This window comes from Eptesicus fuscus, chromosome 19, assembly GCF_027574615.1.
Source record: "Eptesicus fuscus isolate TK198812 chromosome 19, DD_ASM_mEF_20220401, whole genome shotgun sequence".
In the NCBI taxonomy this organism is placed as follows: domain Eukaryota; kingdom Metazoa; phylum Chordata; class Mammalia; order Chiroptera; family Vespertilionidae; genus Eptesicus; species Eptesicus fuscus.
In genome coordinates, this window is record NC_072491.1 from 44,648,327 (window position 1) to 44,666,680 (window position 18,354).

Sequence of the window (18,354 nt, forward strand, 5' to 3'; positions counted from 1 at the left end):
ATTTCTGACATACTGAAAGCACAGGATAAAATTAACGATCTTAATAAAGATTAAGGTAACTCTTACATTCATCAGACCCTGAAAATAAAATAGACATATGTTGTCAAAAGCCATAGGTAAAAGATAAAATCTTGATGATGTGTCTTCTGTAAAAATATATATAAAATGATTCCGGGTCCTACATTAAATTAACATATCTAAGTGACTCTTTAAAAAATAGTTACTTGAAAAGGTTTTTATATAAACTTTTAAAAGGTATTTCAAGTCTTAATTAATGATTCCCTTTCCTTCCCAAGATTTGTCCCATCATCAACTTGAGGCCAAATCTTCTAAAGATTTAGTCCACAAAACAGAAACTTTTATTTTATTAAAGGTTCACTTGAATGAATGAATGAATGAATGAATGAATGAAAAAAAATCCCAATTCAAGGCAATAAAATACTAAACAAACACAAAAAACTGAAAGCATATATATATATATGTATATATATATATATGCACACACACATAATATTTTCTATGTAATAGAAAATATTGCTATATTTTCATATTCATTATAGCCCCTTTTAAAAAGAAGCAAAGGGTATCAGGTGTGCTTATATACAAAGAACCAGAAAACCAGCTAAACAAGAGCTACAACACATTAGCTTTTTTCTATCTTAGCAAGCCTAAATCATATGGCCACATTTTAAAAGGAAATTACATTTTCCTTGATTGGTTAATGTTTTGACATTTTTTCCATTTCCAGTAGATATGTTATTTTTTTTATGTTACCTTTACTTTATTGGAAAGTTGTTAGCAAGATGAGAGGATGCAAAGATTCTTGGGTCAAAAGTATTTTAAGTATTTTACATAAAGAAAACAACACAAGAACAATAAACATGGGAGATCTGTAAATATGTGGTGAGGAAAACTGACCATTATTTTGGAGTCTACAAAAGGCATCATCGGCCAGCCGGTGTGACTTAGTGCTTGAGTTCCACCTATGAACCAGGAGGTCATGGTTCGATTCCTGGTCAGGCTACATGCCCGATTACAGGAGGCAGCCAATCAATTATTCTCATCACTGATGTTTCTATCTCTCCTTCTCCCTTCCTCTCTGAAATCAATAAAAATGTTTCTTTTAAAAATTAAAATAGTATCATAAAAGTCTCAAAAAATGAATTTCGATTATGTCCTACTTTAAATATTAATTACTAAAAAAAAAAACTGATACATTGCAAAGGTATTTTAAACATCTTATTATCCATTTTAATGGCACACATACTGAGTAAGTTTTAGCTTGATGTCTTCTATGGATTGCAGATAATTTGAATAAATATTTTCAAACTTGAAAAGTAGCTTTTGGTATGAATTTGAACAGTCCTCCAGATTGGCCATTATTGCAGCCCAGCCCTGGTGTTGAAGGTGTTCATCATGGACCAGACTTTCACAGAAGGAGCTAAGTTTCTTGGCAACTTCATACATTTCCTACATTGAAAAAGAAAAAACAGTAAAAAAAGGTAATGTTTTCTGTGCACATATGTATATATGTACTTACATGTGTGCATGAATGCATTCTGAACACATTTTAAAGAAAGCATTGTTAAGGGAATGCTTTAGTTTATCTTGTGCCTGTTTATTATAATAGTGGAGGAAGAAAAAAACCTAACTCATTGCTGCTGGAAGTATATAATGGTAAAGCATCTACTGAGGGCAACTCAGCAATAATTATCACAAGTAAAATGGGTCCAGGTGGTGTGGTTCAGTGGTTGAGCCTCGACCTACAAACCAGAGGTTATGGTTTGATTCCAGGTCAGGGCACATGCACGGGTTGCCAGCTCAATCCCCAGTGTGGGGCATGCAGAAGGCAACCAATCAATGATTCTCTCTCACTGATATTTCCTTCTCTCTCCCTCTCCTTTTCTCTCTGAAATCAATAAAAATATTTTTTTTAAAAAAGAGCTTAATCAAATAAAGAATAGTCAAAGGGTTTTTTTTTTATTTCAATACTATGAAATAAAATGCAAAGAACCTCAATGTCTATCATAAATAATTTGTGCCAATACAATGAAATATATGTAGTAGCATAAGATGAAATATTTTTATATATGATACCGATATGGAAAAATCAACATACAGCATTAAATTTAAAAGGTAAGGGTGTTGGATTCATAAGTTAATATTCTTTTTTTTCTAAATTGACTTTAGGGAAGGTGTGAGGGAGAATAGAAAAGTGAAGAGAAGAGAGAGATGAAAAGAGAAAACATAGGAAAAACACTGACCCACAATCTAGGCATGTGCCCTGACTGGGAATCGAACCTGCCACCTTCTGGTGTATGAGATGACACTCCAACCAACTGAGCCACATACCTTGCTATTTAGATTTGAATGCTTTAGAAGTAATAAATGTTAGAATGTTCACAAATGACTAATAATAATTCACGAAAATATTACCAAGTATATGTGTAAGACTTCATTTTGTTAAAAGCACCAGTTGTTAATTTTTTAAGTTGTACTAGATGTAACTAAGTATTATTGCATCTCAAAATATACTTATATCGTACCACTGCAAGCTGTGTTCTTGAAGCAACAGTGTGAAAAACTGCAGGCATCATTAGTGACTCTTCAACTTTTATTTCCATGTCATTTTCTGTTGAAAAGGTAGTTTTAGGAATAGCAGGTGGGAGTTCACATAAGATCATTTCTTTGTTAAAAAGAAAAATTGGATTTGTGTCCTATGAAAGTAAAAATGCAAAGAAAAAACAACACTGAAGTAAGATATTACAAATAGTAAACATGCACATTGCCCTCAATACATGAAGCAGATAAGCCTTACTTCTGAGCGCTGAGTTCCCCAGGCCCTATCTGAGGGAGCTGAAGCATGTCTGAGTAAAAGGGCTGCTAGGACACCTACCGTCCCAGCACTGTAGGTGCACACTCTTCTATCTGCAGCCATACACTCTCCTCCATTGACCACCAGCACCTGGTGCTGAATAGCAATCTTGTATTTGCTATGAATAGCATGCTTAAGATCTGTAACACTAATAAAAAGGTAAAAAATCAGTTATTTACATTAGCCCCATGACAAATATGCTTATTATCAATGTAATACTATGTAAAAGTATCTGATATAAGCTTATTTCTGGAATTGGATTTCATAATTAATTGAATTTCATAATTAATTTCATAATTAATCTTAGGTAAGTCAAGCCATGTGCCACATCTAAAAGTGAGTCTATGAAATACAGACAGTAGACATTTATTTTTGTGCTCTTTATATAATGTAGCAAAGGAATATGCTCAGATTAGCATCAGGTCTATTAAACTCCTCAAAGCATAGGATGTATGATAAAAGCTCCACATCACATTACACAACCATATATTAAATCTAAACCATATGAAAATTATATCCTTTTCCTATCTTTCAAAAATCATTCCTTTACAGGTAAAATCGTATTTTATAAAACTAAAAATTTTTTAAGTTAATAATTTCACAGTTCCATTTTAAAATTAAGATTATTAATTCCATAAATTATAGTATTTTCAGTGTTAAAATTCTATTTTGTTATCAAGTCTTTGCTATTATGGCCACTATAAAAATATAAGCAGATTTAGAAATACAGGGTGGGGCAAAAGTAGGTTTATAGTTATTCATATGAAAAATAACAAATAATTATAATACAATAACTCGTTTACTGTACTCACTACTGTAAACCTACTTTTGCCCATCCCCTCCGTATTTGCTATTTCTATTCCCCTCCGTTTGGCCTCAAAATACATCTTTCTTCCCCTGAGACTTCTCCCCATTTTTATAAATGTAAGAGGACATTTATTAATCAAATATTTGAAACCCCTGCATAGCTGGAAAATTATTAGACACATGATTTCCACTAATTCAGCTAAAAGTCAAATATTGCCTTTAATCATATGAGGGAATTTTTTTTAAATCACTAAAAAACATGGGATTGATACATGTTGCTTTATATAACTAGCAATAATCCCCTTAGCAGTGAACTGTGAAACTTAGAATAGAAATCAGCTATGAAAACTTATTTCTAGTTGATAACTTGGGTTGAAATCAGTATGTTTGTGGGTGAGTTGTTTCTTGTGAATAATATAGTCACACAAATAGAATAAAGCACAACTTAATGATTTTAACTTTAGCATTTCAGAGAAAGATAACGATATGCTGGGATGAAATACTGCATTTAAGACTTGTATATCACTACTCTTATTTAACAAAGCAATAGTTTTCACAAATCAAATTGTTCCTGTTACGTTTTTGCATGTATAAAATGCAAAGCTGATGCGAACAAATGAAATACAGCTCACGTTTGCACTGTAAGTTCAGTGTCAAATGTTAGGGTAGTCCCAGTGTTAACCAGAAATACATATAACTTCATGATGACTTCTCTGGATTCTGTGGGCTTATACCTCACACTCTGATATAGTTACTAAAAGAAAGAGACAAGAAAAGTGGTCAAATTTAAACACATACAAATACCATCACATAAAGCACAGCACAGCTGTATTAGATAAATAACAACAACACCAAATAACATAGGTTTTTATGTTTAAAATGGCTAACTGGACAATTTAAGTAAATTTGTTGCCTAAAAACAAATAATAATGAGATGAGTAAAATGCATAACTGTTTTACCATTAAAACATAATTTAAACAAAAAGGCCAGTGGTTTAAAAAAGTTATGTGTTAATGTCACACTGTTCTACATTCAAAATAAAACGAACAAAAATTAAAAATTCGATCAAACATCTTTTTAACTCCACTTTTTCCTTATAATGATAAAGTCTTAAGGTTAAACATAAAGAACAAGTAAAAATTGCCACTAAAAAAAAAAAAAAATTGCTACTAACTTGCAAGTTAGGGGAAATAAGTTAGTTCCAATTCCTTCTCCTGAGCTGCCTGAGTTCCATCTGCACTATGAGTTAGAAATATTTCACGGAAGGAACTGCCCTAGCCGGTTTGGCTCAGTGGATAAAGCGTAGGCCTGTGGACTGAAGGGTCCCAGGTTCGATTCAGATCAAGGGCACATGCCTGGGTAGCATGCTTGATCTTCAGTGTGGGGCGTGTAGGATCAATAATTCTCTCTCATCATTGATATTTCTCTCTCCCTCTCCCTTCTCCTCTCTGAAATCAATAAAAATATATTTTGAAACAATAAAAATATATATTAAAAAAAAGAAGAAAAAAGAAACTCAGGCTCTAATAGTTTTATCACCTCGTGAACAGTAAAGTGTGGAAATCAGAATATTTAAAATAACTTTGCCACTAACTATTTGAAGTCAAAACCTCATATACACGTAAAACATCTATAAAATAAAGCAGGTGGGGAACCTTTTTTTTGCCAAGGGCCATTTGGATATTTATAACATCATTCCCGGACTATACAAAATTATCAACTTGAAAATTAGCCTGCTATCTAATTAACTCACCCTTAATGCCTTGGCAGCGCCAAACCAAATCATTTCTTAGGCCTTATGCAGTCCGCAGGCCGAGGTTCCCCACCTCCCCCCCAGAAATAAAGGGACAGATTCAATGTTTAGTTTTTGTTTTTTTTAACAACTGGAGGTAAAAACATCCCTAAGATTAATGAAAGATAACAATAAACTGCCAGAAACTAGTATCTTTATATTCTTTCCACATAGCCTCTACAGTGAAATTGTCAGGAAAGAAAAGGCAAATAAGGTTTAAAATGAATGCATCCCAAATCATTATTCTAAATGCCTTAGATCTATTAAAAACTCTATTATAAAGATAGGAACTGTGACTTACCGTCAGGCACTGTGAAAAGGACTACCACTTTTCTTAAAAAGATTAAAACTGGCTTATGTTTGTTTTGCTTGATATTGGCAACTGAATGGCATTACTGGTTAAACTCGGTGAACTGAAAAAGAAAAATTTCTGGATTATTATAAAGAAAAATAATTCAGTATGTGATGACAATATATGGTTACTATTCTCTTCCTTTTAAAATTACCTTCTGAAAGAGTAATCTCTACTCACTCTTTTTCCTACCTGCACATTCACTGAAACCACATGTGACTTGGACCCATACCATTCCATTAAAAGATATCAAACAAAAAGTCTCCAAAGAACGCCCCCAAACTGCTAAACCCTACAGCATTTCTCAGTCTTTACAATGAAACGGTAAGAGCCCAGAGTTGTGGAGCCAGACTGCCTGAATGAGTCTGGCCCCATTATTTGTACATGATCTTGAACAAGTTACTTAGCTATTTTAGTTTCTTTTTTATATATATATAAAATAGGAATTAAAATGGTACCTTAGAGCAGCAGTTGCCAACCAGTGGTCCATGAGGTCCGAAAGGTTGGCGACCACTGCCTTAGAGAGCCCCTCCACCTCCACACTTCAGTGAAATCCTGACACCACCACCACCACCATCTCCTGTCTCCTCCCCCCTACCCCAACCAACCCTTGGGTGTGAGCTGGGCCTATGATCTGTTTCTAATCAATAAAATCTGGCAAAGGTGATGAAATTTCACATGACTGCTACTGAGATTATATGAGACTAGAGGCCCGGTGCACAAAATTATGGCACGGGAAGGGGGGTAGGGGAGGAGGTTTCTGTCCCTCAGCCCAGGCGGCACTCTCTCCAATATGGGACCCCTCAAGGGATGTTTGACTGCCCGTTTAGGCCCAACCAGGATCGGGCCTAAACGGGCAGTCGAACATCCCTCTCACAATCCAGGACTGCTGGCTCCCAACTGCTCGCCTGCCTGCCTGCCTGATTGCCCCTAACTGCTCCTGCCTGCCAGCCTTTTCACACCCTAACCACTCCCCTGCCAGCCAGATCGACACCTAACTGCTCCCTGCCAGCCCAATTGCCCCTAACTGTCCTCCCCTGCAGTCCTGGTCGCCTCAACTGCCTTCCCCTGCTGGCCCAGTCACCCCTAACTGCCCTTCCTTGCCAGCCTGGCTGCCCCTAACTTCCCTCTCCTGAAGGCCTGGTCGCCACCAACTGCCCTCCCCTGAAGGCCTGGTCCACCCCAACTGCCTTCCCCTGCAGGCCTGCCCCCCCCCCCCGCAACTGCCCTCCCCTGCAGGCCTGGTCCCCCCAACTGCCCTCCCCTGCAGGTCTGGTCCACCCCAACTGCCCTACCCTGCAGGCCTGGTCCCCCACAAATGCCCTCCCTTGCAGGCCTGGTCCCTCCCAACTGCCCTCCCCGCCAGCCATCTTGTGGCGGCCATCTTGTGTCCACATGGGGCAACCATCTTTGACCACATGGGGGTGGCCATCTTGTGTGTTGGAGTGATGGTCAGTTTGCATATTACTCTTTTATTAGATAGGAGGATTATACCTTCCACCATGCCAACTGACTTCCTCCCTTAACAGCTTGATGAAGTAAATGAGTTGCCATATGGAGGGGCTCACATGGCAAGAAAATGAAGTTGGGCTCTGGCCAAAAGCCAGCAAGAAGTTGAAGGCCTCAGTCCTGCAAAGAGCTGGATCTAGACAAACACCAAGAGCTTGGAAACAGATCATTCCTCAGTCAAACCTTACACCAGACCCTAGCCCTAGCCAACACAGTTACTATAGCCTGTAAGAGACCCTGAAGCAGAGGAATATGTCAAACCATGCCTAGAAATTGTGAAATAATAGATTTGTGTTGTTTTAGACAGCTAAGTTTGGGGTAATTCCTTTCTCTGCAAGGATATTGCACATCATAGGGACACGACAACAATTAAGTGGGGGGAGAGGGGAGTTAATGTATTTATGGTGCTGAACAGATAATAAGAATTCAATAAATAACCCAAGCACCCCTTTTGGGGCACCTCTTCCTCTACTAACTCTCCAGTGTTTGGGTGAAATCTCAACCATCCTTCTTCCCCCTTTTATGCTCCCATGGCTGAAGTTTACCACCACTGCTGATTCCTAAACCCAACCCAAATCTCTCTCTAGACCTGGATCATTTACCTAACTCCTCTCAAACTCAACAAACCCAATTTTCCCATATGCATTTCATTATTATTATTTCTAAAACTGAGCTCTTTTTTTTTCTGCCTCCTAACCCACTCACTTTTCAACTGTTTCTTTCTGTTGATGGGTCTACATTGAGCCAGTCTCTCAAGTGCTATCCTAGATCTTTCATCTTTCTCAGATTATATATATAAACATCAGTTAAGTACTTAAATCTAGTCAATTCTAACACAAATATTTACAATCTATTACTATTCCTATTGCTACTGCCTTAATCAGGCCCTCAGTGATTTCTGGAATTTTACAAAAGCTTTTACAACCTGCTCCATATCTCCTCTATCCCTAGTCCACCAACCTCCACACTACCTTCAAAAAACCATTCTAAATGCTAGGCTAATAAAGTTTTATGCTGCTTTAAACCAGCTGTGATTATTATTTTCACGGCAGCTACCATTTATGATAATTTGCTATATTCTAGACAACTACTCTAAATGTTTTGTTAAATAAAATTCTTACATTTGATCCTCACAAGAATCCTTGTGGTGGGCACATATTACCATCCTCATTTTATAGATTAAAAACTAAGAATTAATTAAGGACCAATTGTACCTTCTCAACCCTTTAACCAGTACAAAAACATCCAATAAGACAGCAAACATCATATGGCTGCTTCCTTTCCACCACAACCTACCATTCTCATCCTCCTCACAATTCCCAAACACTCAAACTCCTGTAAAAAGTCTCTGAGTCATCAGAGCTGTTTTCCCTATCTAAAATCCTCCTTTCTCTACCTGCTATTATTACTCCCCCACCCTTGCCCTACTCTCAAGCCCCACACTTCCTTTCACAGATTTAATCACAATATCTAACTATGTACTCTGTCTTTCTATGCTTGCATATATTTTGATGTTCCTATTCATATTTCACACTTCTACTGAATAGCAAGCTTCTTTAAAACAAGGACTGTGCATTCCTGGGAACTAGTTCTGAAACATGACTAAATAAAAATGAATAATTCTATACTAATAAAGCATTATTCTATATCCTTGTAAAGACTGTTAAGAAGTCACATGCTTGACTTCGATCACAGAATTTCTTCAGGTTGTTCTCAAAGAAAGATCCCTAGATTTTCCAACATCATTATCTCTATGACAATAGGCTCCATTTCATTCATCAGTCCACCACTACCATTCAAATACTTGACAATGAATTGGTCCAACTGAACAGATACTCAAGTTCTACTCAGCTAAGATATATGTCACTGTTATACTACAGATTAGCACCAAATCTTTTAAATGAATATAACAAAGTGACTAGGAAGCCAACAGATTAAAGTAACAAATATAGTTGATTATCAGAGCCTCCAAGTAACAGAGCTAGATCCTTGGGTGAGTAACAATAAGCAAGGTCCTCTGCCAAAACTATTTGCTAAAAGTCACTAAAACACCCTGGCTGGGTAGCTCAGTTGTTTAGAATATCACCCTGAAACACCAAGGGCACATATAAGAATCAACCAATGAATGAATGAATGCATAAATATAACAAAAAATCGCCATTTCTCTCTCTAATAAAAAAATAAATAAAATAAATTTAAGTCACTAAAAGTTTGAGTATTTCATACCAGACCATGACCAGTATATCCTCATTTATATTACTTGCCTTTCACTTAATAATCATCTTTCCACATTATTACAAATTAGAGGCCGGTGCACGAAATTCATGCAAGGGTGTGTGTTTGGGGTGTGTGTGTGTGTGTGTGTGTGTGTGTGTGTCCCACAGCCCAGCCTGCACCCTCTCCAATCTGGGACCCCTCGAGGGCAGTCGGACATCCCTCTCACAATCCAGGACTGCTGGCTCCCAACAGCTCGCCTGCCTGCCTGCCTGATTGCCCCTAACCGCTTCTGCCTGCCAGCCTGATCACTCCCTAATGACTCCCCTGCCAGCCAGATCGACTAACTGCTCCCCTGCCAGCCGAATGCCCCTAACTGCCCCCCCCCCTTGCAGGCCTGGTTGCTCCTAACTGTCCTCCCCTGCCAGCCTGGTCATCCCCAATTGCCCTCCCCTGCAGGCCCGGTCACTCCTAACTGCCCTCCCTTACCGGCCTGGTCATCCCAAACTGCCCTCCCCTGCCAACCTGGTCACCCCTAACTGCCCTCCCCTGCAGGCCTGGTCTCCCCCAACTGCCCTCCCCTGCAGGCCTGGTCCCCCCCAACTGCCCTCCTCTGCAGAATTGTTCGCTCCCAACTGTCCTCCCCTGCTGGCCTGGTCGCCCCCAACTGTCCTCCCCTGCAGCCCTGGGTCTCCCTCAACTGCCCTCCTCTGCTGGCCTGGTCACCCCCAACTGCCCTCCTCTGCCGGCCTGGTCACCCCTAACTGCCCTCTCCTGCAAGCCTGATCACCCCCAACTGCCCTCCCTTTCAGGCCTGGTCCCTCCCAACTGCCTTCCCCTGCTGGCCTGATCGCCCACAACTGCCCTCCCCTGCTGGCCATCTTGTGGCGGTCATCTTGTGTCCACATGGGGGCGGCCATCTTTGACCACCTAAGAGCGGCCATCTTGTGTGTTGGAGTGATGGTCAATTTGCATATTACCTCTTTATTATATAGGCTGCTTCATAAATATTAATATTGATGGCCAAAAAAGCATTCCAACTTGTAAATTCACCATAACTTAATACTTACTATCTCACAGATACACTTTTTTTCTTATGCTTATGATTATTTTCATAAAGTAGATTTATAGAAGTAAAACTGCTGGGTCAAAAAATCCAAATATTTTAAGGCTATTAGGAGATTGATTCCTTTACCAATTTATTCTCCTCAGGCAATATATTTAGTCAACCAGTTGACTACATCCTTTTAATATCATATTTTTACATGTTTGCTAATATTTATTTTATATTTAAAAACTGTTTTTGATTATTACTGAGTTGTAACTTTATTCATTCCCAGATTGCCTACTGTATATCATGCACTATATTAGAGATAGAATGTAATCCTATAATAAAAGCCTAATATGCAAATAGACCAAACAGCAGAATGACCAGTCACTATGACGCGCACTGACCACCAAGGGGCAAGCGCTCAACGCAGGAGCTGCCCCCTGGTGGTTAGTGCACTCCCACAGGGGGAGTGCCGCTCAGCCAGAAGCCGGCTCACGGCTGACGAGTGCAACAGTGGTGGCAGGAGCCTCTCCCACCTCCACGGCAGCACTAAGGAGCAACAAACTGAGCAGTAAGGAGCAGTAAGCAGGTGGGCAGTAGGACAGAGGGGGTCCCAGACTGTGAGAAGGCACAGGCTGAGCTGGGGAAACACACCACCACCCCCTCCCAGTGCACGAATTTCGTGTACCGGGCCTCTAGTAGTATACACTGAGTGGCCGGATTATTATGATCTCTGAACGCATAATAATCTGGCCACTCAGTGTGTGTGTGTGTGTGTGTGTGTGTGTGTGTGTGTGTGTGTGTAGTAGAGGCCCGGTGCATGAATTCGTGCATGGGTGGGGTCCGGCCAACCCGGTCAGGGGGAGGGGACATGGGCAGTTGGCTGGCCTGCCTGCTGGTCGAACTCCTGGTCAAGGGACAATTTGCATTTTTAGCCTTTTATTATATTAGATATACATTGAGTGGCCAGATTATTATGCGTTCAGAGATCATAATAATCTGGCCACTCAGTGTATATGATCAATAGTCCCAGGACTACTATGAACTCAAATTACCAGGAAGAATGAAGTCCCTATCTTACAGGGTTAGCTTATAAATTAAAGAGGACAACATATATATATGGCACCCATCACAATGCCTAATACAAGCACTCAATAAAATGTATTCAATAAACACAATTTGTACATTCATGTGCTAGGGACTATAAATATAAAAATAATGGGGGGAAGTTGTGATACCTGCAGTCAGGAAAAGTAGGCATATAAACACGATACTTTCTAAGAAGTGTACCGAGAGGAAAATACACAAGGCACTTGTATTGACAAGAGTAGCCAGAGGGTGCATCACCAGAAAGGGCTTGCAAATCTGAGAGAAGCTGGCAAGAGAGGAAGCTAGCCAGATAAGCAGGTAATCACATGACTGTACTCAATAAAGGCTTGATGAGTGAAGGATTAAATAGATTGGTTAAAAGGAAGTCATCTTTTTTTCTGAAGGATTAGGCAAGTAAAAGGATGCTAACTTAACATAGAAGGAATACTAGTGATAATTAATCCATTCATCCAAACTGAACAAACACTTATTGAGCTTATGTGCCAGGACTGGGTATTCTGTGAACAAAACAGACATGATCTTTGCCCTGATGGAGTTCAGTCTTGAAGGAGAAAAGGGCAGTAAAAAAAAAAAAAAAGATGTAATAAATGCCATGAAAGAAGACTGGGCATGAAGGAGGTCCTCCTTTACATGTGGCTGATAAAAATAGGCTTCTATGTGGGTTATAGTCAAATGGAGTCATAGGGGATGAGAAAAGACCTGTCCTGCAAAGGTGGAATAAAGTAGTACAAGAAGGCACATTTCTGTTTACATTTAATAATCACTATATTATTCTAAGTGTTTTCTTGTTTCCTTTTAAATAGTTTACCTTTCTTGCCTTGATATAATTTCACACTTAGAGAAAAGTTATAATAGTACAAAGAACGTCCTTTTATCTTCTACCCAGATTCACCAACTGTGTACATTGTGCACCATTTGCTTTATCATTTCAGCCACTTTGTGCCCCACACATCTACATATTTCCCCGAACTACTTGAAAGCAATTTGAAGATAGATGTCTCTTTATCCATAAATACTTGAAATATGTGTTTACTAACAGCCAGGATTTTCTCATATATAACCAAAGTACGTTATCCAATCATTAAATTTAACAGTGATGCAACATTATTATCTAACTAGAGGCCCGATGCACAAAATTCATGCAAGAGTAGGCCTTCCTTCCCCCGGCTGGGCACCGGCTTCCTCCAGCACCTGGGACCCGGGCTTCCTTCCAGCCACCAGCACCCAGGACCCGGGCTTCCCTCGCAGAGAGGCCTTGACCAACCACCACAGCCCACTGGTCGGTGGCCTGGGCCTCCTTCTTTGGGGCGATTGTGGAGCCCCCCGATTGATCGCCCCACTGGCCAGTGGCCTGGGACTCCCTCTGTGGGGCGATGGCTGGGCCCCAACCAATCGCATCACACCCACCTTGGCTAGCCTGGCGCCAAGTGGGTGTCATAGCGTGGTCTCAGATGGTCACCGTTCAGTCGATTTGCATATTACACTTTTATTATATAGGATTCACAGTCCATATGCAAATTATTACTCCAATAATATCTTTTACAGTGTTTCCCCCCCCCCCCCCCCCTATCCAGGGACCAATTCAGTATCATATATTGCATTTAGTTGTAAAATATATTCACTCTCCTTCATTCTGGAACAGTCTATCAATCTTTCTTTTTCTTTTCATGATCTGGGGCAATAATGCTCTCAATCCAACAGAGGCTTTAGAAAATATTAAAGAGTAAAAATGACCTAAGTGCCATTCCCCTGTTCCATAATACTTACAATAAATAAAGGAAACTGATAGGCTGTAGCAGCTACTGTGTGCATTTATTCAAACAAACACCATCTCTTCATCTGATGTTGACTATAAGAAACAGCTCGCCCTAGCTGGTTTGGCTCAGTGGATAGAGGGTTAGCCTGTGGGTTCAATTCCAGTCAAGGGCACATGCCCGGGTTTCGGCCCTATCCCCAGTGGTGGCTTGCAGGAGGCAGACAATCAATGATTCTCTCTCATCATTGATGATTCTATCTCTCTCTCTCTCTCTCTCTCTCTCTCTCTCTCTCTCTTCCTCTCTGAAATCAATATAGATATATTTTTAAAAAGAAAAGAAATAGACCCTGAATATGCTGCCCTAGAAGAGTGGATCAAACTCAGAGAACAAGACAATTATCCTCATCTGCAGTCCCCATTCTGGCCTCCAATGTGATGTCCCAGTGGAGATCTGCCTCCCCACTCTACTTGTCTTCACTATCATTTATATTTAGTTCTCCAGTTGTTATCTTTTCTTTTAATCCTCGCCTGAGGATATGTATTTATTGATTTTAGAGAGAGGGGAAGGGAAAGGGATAGAGAAACATCAATGTGAGAGAGAAGCGTGATCAGTTGCCTCCCATGAGGGCCTGGACCAGGGATTGAAATGCACAACCTGGATATGTGCCCTGTCCAGGAATTGAACCCACAACCTTTCAGTGTAAAGGATGGCACTTCACCCAAATGAGCCTGGCCAGGGCTCCAACTGTTACTTTATGTATACATAAAATAGAGAATAGAATGTGGAAAGAACATGAGTTTTGGAATCAGAAGATCCGTTAATTCAAGTCCTGCCCCCACTATTTGACTTTGTGACCCTGACTGGCCTTATTTAACAAATTACTTTGATTACAAAAAGGAAAGAAATTATCTGTATCTCATAAGCTTATTGTGAGGAAATAAAGAAACATCTACACAATATATGGAAGATCAATGCAAACTAACATGCAATACAAACATCAGTTACTATTATTAACTAATCCAGATCAGTGTCCTGAACTCAGCTGATGCTAAATATCTCCAAGTAGAAGTCATTCTGTTACTTCAAACTCATCATGTCCCGATTTCAATTCAGTGCTTTCCCTTTAAAACTATTCCCTAACTTCTTCTGTCAACAAAACCTATCATTCTCTTTTTACTCAAAACTTGTTATTTCTATTTAAATCCTACCCATTTTTTTCCTTCATAATCCAACCCCTCATTTTCAAATGACATTACCCTTATTTTAGAGCCTGCAAATGCCTTTAAGCCTCCAGCCTTCTCCAGCCCTTCCTGAACACTTCTACCAGCTACAACCATGGGAGTCAGGCTGCTTCCTCCTCAAGTCTCTTCCCTAGAGCCTCACTGTAGCCCACAGAGGCCACAAACCAATGGCGTGCCCTGCTCTATTGCTTATTTCTTTGCAGCTATCTCTCCTGACCTCAGTTCAGTACCCAGATGGTTTCACTTAATTTCATTATCTGCTTGCCCCTTGAAGCAGGTAAATTTGCCATCTCTGGCATAAAACTAGATTAGCATTATAATGGCAGACTTGGGGGCAAGTCTAATCTCTCCCAATGAGGTTCAGATAAAGTACACAACAGTTCACCATCTATAAACTGAAATATTACCTTCTACAGAATGGATAAGAGGATAGAAATAATGTACTTCAGATTCGTTCACAATGCAAAGAAAAATGTAACGTTTTAAAAATGGTAGCAATTATAACTTTAACTCCAACATTCAAGGACTTAATAATTAACCTCAGTTTATATTTCTAGAAGTTATCTCCAACTACTCCACTACAAAAAACCTATACTCTCACTTTACAAAATCCTGCCAGATAAAATCTCCACCATTTCTACTTATCTAAATTTTACTCATCCAAGAATGGTCCTATTAGCACTTCTGGGAAGTCTTCCCTAATCACAGGTGGTGGCCCACAGTATTCTTTTCCCCACTTCTGAACTTACAGAGCTCTTAACTAACTATAGAGGTAATATCAATTATGTGGGGAGGGGAGGAGATTTCATATCAAAGTGGTACCAATGTAATAACCTGATATTAATTAACAGGAAAGGAGTAAAGGGAAGGCTAGATAATATAGGCATGCCATTGTACAGCTTTGCCAGAAAGCTGCAATTTAACACTCTCCAGGTATGTTCTCCTCAGATTGCTGGACGAAGAGACGGGACAACAGACGCATGCCCAGTGAGGTCTAGGTGATACAGAAAAGGTGATTACCTGTCAGTCACACCTGGGAACAAGACATTGGCCAGAACAGACATGGGCACTGCAAGGGTGGAAAATCTGAGATACATAAGCTCCTGAACAAACGACGTTTGCTCTCTTGGCCCTCTTGCACTCCTGGCTCTCCTGTTGCAGGGGGCAGGCTCCCACAGCCATGTGGGACCTGACTCAATTTCACCATGGAATGGAAACTGGACAGTGGCTTTGCTTCAAGCTCGGCTGAACATTTCCCAGGACTGATTTAAGGGATATGGCACTTTGGAAACTGAGGGATATAATTTCGCACAAATACACCTTTCTACCACATCTCATTCTCCCACGCCAAGTCTTAAGAAAATTCTCAAGATATAACAAGAACCAGACCTCCAGCTCCCAGTGGCAAAGGGACAACGCACTCCACTAGCAATGGAGAAATCCCACCTATGCAATCTTCCAGTAACGAAAGGACATTTGTTCCTCAAGGATCCTTCTGGGATACAGTCAGCTAAAAATGGGGGGTGGGGGATGTATGTTTTAAAATACTGACTCCAATGCATTGATTCCCAAATATACAGGGGTTACAAGTGGACATAAGGAAAAGAACAAGAAGGCATCTCTTATGTTCATAAAAAAAAAAATGTCTAACCAATTTACCAACTGGAGAATAATTTACAATTTCCTCTTTGAAAGATTACCACCATAATGATTAGGAAGGTCATTCCAGCTTACTGTGAGATAATCTAACACCGTGGTCGGCAAACTGCGGCTCGCGAGCCATATGCGGCTCTTTGGCCCCTTGAGTGTGGCTCTTCCACAAAATACCACGGCCTGGGCAAGTCTATTTTGAAGAAGTGGCATTAGAAGAAGTTTAAAAAATTTGGCTCGCAAAAGAAATTTCAATCGTTGTACTGTTGATATTTGACTCTGTTGACTAATGAGTTTGCCGACCACTGATCTAACATATTCAAATTTTAAAATTAGTTTTTTAAAATATATTTTATTGATTTTTTTTTACAGAGAGGAAGGGAGAGGGATAGAGAGTTAGAAACATTGATGAGAGAGAAACATAGATCAGCTGCCTCCTGCACACCCCCTACTGGGGATCGAGCCCAAAACCTGTATTGGCTGGCCAACACTTTCAGTCTTGGGCAGAGTATTCCCCCAAAGAGAACCTTTCCATAGAGGTTCAGAGCCTGCTAAATGAATGTCTTGCCTACAACTAAACAAATATCTTCATATAAGAACAGCACCAAAAGAATGGCAATAACAGGAATACCTTTTAATAGTTTAAAGTGTGTCCTTCAGAGTTTTTTCCTATGTATACAGGAAATACTTGTGTATACAAAGACAGTTTGGTTTTATAAAAGTGAAATAACATCCTACATACCACTATACAACTTATTTGAACTGATGTCTGACATTCATAAAATTATGTATAATGCTCAACAAAGATCATTTAAATTTGGAAATGTTAGTAAGTAAGCAATATGAAAAAAAGTTATCCCGATTAAGAATATCATCAGATTTTGTCATTTTGAATTAGTATTATTGTTTCATTTTTTTTTCATGTATAGCATATCATTTGACAGCTTCTGCTTAACAAAGACTCAAAAGAACCATTAAAATGAATTTAAGTCAAGTCTACTACAAAATATCTCTCCTACCTTCAAAGTATACCAAGTAAGGAACTAACAGCTATTTTTCCTATATTACTATAACCAATTGGGGTATGACCCCCAGAGCTGTGTATGGTATAATTGTTAAAGGATAGCAATATCAAATTGTGACACTTCCTTTAAATGCGAATTCTGGTTTTTTTAATTCCTCAAGTTCGCCTAACTCATTCATATACATATACATATATATATATGCATTATATATATATATAATTTCAACAGATAGTCTGAATAATTACTAACCAAATGGATGGAGGAGGGCAATGGGAGGAACAATAAAGATAAAAAATAAAGAGAAACAGTGACTTATCCATGTCCTATCATTCTTTTTCTTCTCCTAGAAATACCCTACTCCGTAAAAGCCCAAATGTCTTCAGTATATTTTCTTCAAATTTCCAAGAATGCTCAATTATAATTATTTTTATACAGAGCTCCAATTTTCTTTTATAAGGGAAGAATACTTTCTTACACATTCTTATATTTCTCACAGTAACTGGTTCAATGGTCTGTGGTAAGTAAATAACTGCAGGAATGAATGTGTGTGAAAAGAAACTGCTAGATTTTTCACAAGTTTTTTGAACCAGTATTTTCTGTAGATGGAAAAGACGAGATTATGAAACTATAAACAAAGCACATCCACCAATTAATAAAAGCTTAACTGGGGTTAGTGAATACTATTACCTAAATGAAAAAATTTTACTAACCATTCCTTTTAAAAAAAAATTAATAAGTTATACACATTTGCAATGTAAAGCATCTAGCAGGTGCTTCAACATTGGCTGAATGCGTGAAAATTCTCTAACTCAGAAGCCAAATAAAGCTCTTCTCAAGATTACGAAAGTAACCGTTCAGGTTCAAGTGTGGCTTTTCAAGAACAAAGGTCTTGTGTCCTCTGCCCTTTTGGACTTTATGAATTTGATTTACTAAAAAGTCAATCTGCCAGGCATTCCAACTTTGTGCTTGT

The 18,354-nt window shown here is 39.2% G+C and overlaps 1 protein-coding gene across 3 annotated transcripts in view; it reads right to left on the bottom strand.

Moving 5' to 3' along the window:
- Positions 1 to 18,354, bottom strand: part of RB1CC1 (RB1 inducible coiled-coil 1) — a 69,656-nt gene that overhangs the window by 48,253 nt on the left and 3,049 nt on the right. For all 3 annotated transcript variants that reach the window (XR_003618131.2, XM_008143299.3, XM_008143298.3), the window contains exons 2-6: positions 5,777 to 5,888; positions 4,315 to 4,436; positions 2,897 to 3,023; positions 2,547 to 2,717; positions 1,268 to 1,470 (exon numbers count right to left, since the gene is read on the bottom strand). Coding sequence is in view for 2 of the 3 variants with exons in the window: in XM_008143299.3 (XP_008141521.1) it covers positions 1,268 to 1,470; positions 2,547 to 2,717; positions 2,897 to 3,023; positions 4,315 to 4,385 (572 nt within the window). In the remaining variant the exon portion in view is untranslated. The remainder of the gene's footprint in view (positions 1 to 1,267; positions 1,471 to 2,546; positions 2,718 to 2,896; positions 3,024 to 4,314; positions 4,437 to 5,776; positions 5,889 to 18,354) is intronic.